Genomic DNA, 3,951 nt, shown 5'->3' with positions numbered 1-3,951 from the left:
CTGTTAATGTACATTATAAATAAGAAACAATATCTTTAATATCATTAAATAAGATTATGATGGAGTAAAGCTCTCAATCTATCATAAGATTAAATAATCGTGTTTTATTGAAGGTTGTAAGCAAACTATATGGTATGCAACTAAACTAACATTTGAAGTAGTTTCCCATAATGAATGATCATTGATCTTCAAAGATTAAAGATCTGTAAAGATATATTGTAGACTATTGTTATTTTATTAAATTGTTATATTGATAATAATAGTTTGATCATCAAGGAACTAAACTTCTTCAATCAAGATTCAATTCCTAGAGGTCGCTTCAAAATAATCGTGTGAGCATATATATGCAATTTGCCGCATGTTCTAACCATACAGATTCCACATTGTCATATTGCAACCAATTGCAACGTTTCCAGTGATTTCATCAGATTGCATTTATTGCATAGTTATATTAACATATTGCATCAGTTTGACAAACTGATTTAAAGTTGGTTTTAGCAAGTGAACAAACACACGAAAATGTCCGGTGATCAACAGAACGGTGAATTTCATATGAAATACGTATCGATTTTCTATTTAATAAGTTATTACCAAAATAGGCATTTACACTTCCGAGAAGAACGGTAACGACGAGAGCGGAGATGGCTCAGAGGGAAAACCATTCAAGACCATACTGAAGGCTATGCACAAAGCCGGTGCCGAACCCTTCCCGGTGATTTACGTCGATGGCAACGAAGGTGTCAAGTATGAGCCAGCCTCCAAGTCTCAGCTGAAGAAAATTACGAAGTTCTTTGTCAGAGAGAAATCCAAGTCTGAGGATAAGCAGAAGAAGGAAAAGGAGGATGAGGAGAAGAGGAGCAAGAACCTGGAGGATGCCAAAAAGATCATCATTACAGAAGATGAATCTTTGCCCAAGGCAAAGAAGATTAAAATTAGTGATGGTGAGTGTTTTTGTATAATAAATAATCTTATAAGAATTTTAAGTTTAGGATGATCTTCAAATATTTTGACTTTTTAAATGATTATTAATAACAGTGAAATAAGAATTGTTACCATTTGTTGGTAATAAATAAATTACAGAATTGAAGAGTTACATTCATAAATATTTGAGATGAGAGAAAAGAGAATGTAAACAAAAAAATATATAATATGTAAATTTTGTTAACAGGAAAGGAACACAGAGGACAGAGAGTGACAATGTATGGATGGGTGCATAGGCTTCGTCGTCAAGGTAAAAACTTGATGTTCATCACATTGAGGGACGGTACAGGATTTTTGCAGTGCGTCCTCAATGATTTGCTTTGCCAGACTTACAACGCAGTCGTCTTGTCCACTGAATCTTCAGTGAAACTCTTCGGTTTCATCAAAGAAGTCCCGGAAGGCAAAAACGTAATGTTACGCTAATAGTAAACGTTCGATAAATCATTGAATTTGTTAAATTTCAGGCACCTGGTGGTCATGAAATGCACGTGGACTACTGGGAGTTGGTTGGTTTGGCTCCACCGGGCGGCGCAGATGCTATCCTCAACGAGGAAGCTCTTCCAGACGTTCAAGCCGAGAACAGGCACATCATGATTCGCGGTGAAAACACCTCGAAAGTCCTCAGGATGAGATCAGTTTTGTTACAAGCATTCAGGTATTGCTTCAATTATTTCTCATTGTACTAGAAATGCTGACGATGTATTTTTTTAGGGACCATTACATGGCTCGCGGTTATTGCGAAGTTACACCACCGTCCATAGTGCAAACCCAAGTCGAAGGCGGATCCACTCTGTTCAAACTTGACTACTTCGGTGAGGAAGCTTACCTCACGCAAAGTTCCCAATTGTACTTGGAAACTTGTCTTGCTTCCATGGGAGACGTTTTCTGCATCGCCGAGAGCTTCAGGGCCGAACAGAGCAGGACGAGGAGACATTTAGCTGAATATACGCACGTTGAAGCTGAATGTCCATTCATCTCGTTCGATGATCTCTTGGATCGTCTCGAGGATCTGATCTGCGATGTCGTTGATCGCGTCTTAAAATCGCCATGGGGTCATCTCGTATACGAATTGAACCCTGACTTCAAGGTGCCGGAAAGGCCCTTCATGCGCATGGACTACACGGATGCTATCAAGTATCTGAAAGAGCACAACATCACCAAGGAGGACGGTACCTTCTACGAGTTCGGCGAGGACATCCCGGAGATGCCCGAGCGCAAGATGACCGATCAGATCAATAAGCCTATTATGCTGTGTCGCTTCCCAGCGGCCATCAAGTCCTTCTACATGCCCAGATGCAAAGAGGACAACAGGTTGACGGAAAGTGTTGATATTCTGTTGCCTAATGTGGGTGAAATCGTTGGTGGATCAATGAGGATCTGGGATTTGGAAGAGCTGATGAAAGGGTAAGAAACCAAAATAATTTTGGTTGTGTTCTTGCCTACATAAGATTTGTTGTTTCAGTTTCGAGAGGGAAGGAATCGACCCTAAACCTTATTTCTGGTACAACGACCAACGTAAATACGGTTCATGCCCGCACGGAGGATACGGACTTGGATTGGAACGTTTCGTCTGCTGGCTGCTTAACCGTTACCACATTCGTGAAGTCTGCTTGTATCCACGTTACTTGAACCACTGCAAACCTTAATTTAATTAGTGGACTACACACATGCATTTATTATACCCTGCTTGCTTATTAAAGTAATAAAAAGTTATTAAATAATAATATAACAAGACTAAAACCTATGTTTTTCTCCTAAATTTCTCCATCTCTGATATTGTATTTTTTTGTATTTTTTAATTTATGTACACTATAAAAATTAAAATTAACTCCCAATTAGTGTCCTTCATTACGTCAATCATCCTTAAACTTCCGATTCAATCGAATTATCCAAGGGAGAAAGTAAAGTTATAAAGATTCTAACAGCATTGTATTCCAAAGGTTCTTTATCTTCTGGTGTGATTACTGTCTTTCGCTTTTTTGAATCTGAAACCTTATGTTTTTTACCAGTACCAGTTTTTTTTACTTAAGGTTGCAGTTTTATAGCACATTAGGCGTTTCATTTTTGTCCAATTTGTCATTCTGGAAGTGCGTTGCCTCTGGGTCTGGGTCTATCGCAAGCCCGACAACCGAAATCCCGACTATATCAAAATCTCGATAACCATAATCCCGACTATATCAAAATCCCGACTGTATCAAAATCTCGACTATATACTATACATTTTTATTTTTAATAACAATAAATTATTATTAATTTATTTGATTTTGTTGAATTATTCATAATAATCCTTAACATTATGAAATAATATCAAATACAATTAGATTATTAATTGTTGCTATTTATCGGGATTTTGATACAGTCGGGATTATGGTTGTCGGGATTTCGAACGTAGGGATTTCGATACAGTTGGGATTTCAAACGTCAGGATTTCGAACGTTGAAATTTTGATTGCGATTGCCACCGGTTGTGCACTGTCCGTCGTCCGTCAGTTTGTCTAAATTAAATGTAGCTACATTATTCCCAACTAGAATGTGCCTCATTTGAAACTTCAATTGCAGATCGAAGAGCTCTGGTTACTCACAAGTAATCATTGTCGATTGATTTTAAATTTTTTCGAAGAACTGTATATATTCAATCAGCTATTAGTTTATTTTCTAGAAGTAAACTAACGTTGATTCTCTGCAAAACAAAAAAAAGAGTAATTATAAAAAAAAACTTTATATCCCCTTCCTGTATTCATTTCGTAAAATATAGATGAACTTAATATTATTGGCTTTACATTTTACTACTGTGATTAAAAATTGATTATTTTTCATAGTAAGTTAATTAATGATAATTCTTTAATAGTAAAATTAAAAAAACTAGTATTTTAAGTTAATTCGTCTTTCGATTTCAATCGTAAAATTTAGTGTGTATTAATAACTTTAAAATAAATGATAATTCAATATAAAAGTTTTCAAATGAATAAAA

The 3,951-nt window shown here is 36.3% G+C and overlaps 1 protein-coding gene across 1 annotated transcript; it reads left to right on the top strand.

Annotated features, from left to right (window-relative positions):
* Positions 1–343: 343 nt before the first annotated feature.
* On the top strand, positions 344–2,705 carry LOC108560188 (asparagine--tRNA ligase, cytoplasmic-like). The gene is made up of 6 exons (XM_017917639.1): positions 344–541; positions 600–941; positions 1,169–1,389; positions 1,446–1,636; positions 1,693–2,385; positions 2,444–2,705. The coding sequence occupies exons 1-6, from the start codon at positions 520–522 to the stop codon at positions 2,625–2,627; spliced, it is 1,653 nt and encodes a 550-aa protein (XP_017773128.1). The 5' UTR covers positions 344–519; the 3' UTR covers positions 2,628–2,705.
* Positions 2,706–3,951: the final 1,246 nt, after the last annotated feature.

The sequence above is a fragment of the Nicrophorus vespilloides genome, unplaced genomic scaffold (genome assembly GCF_001412225.1).
Source record: "Nicrophorus vespilloides isolate i.1.1-1 unplaced genomic scaffold, Nicve_v1.0, whole genome shotgun sequence".
NCBI classification, from domain to species: domain Eukaryota; kingdom Metazoa; phylum Arthropoda; class Insecta; order Coleoptera; family Silphidae; genus Nicrophorus; species Nicrophorus vespilloides.
Note: the sequence above shows the minus strand (reverse complement) of the source record. Positions and strands in the feature narration are given on the sequence as shown.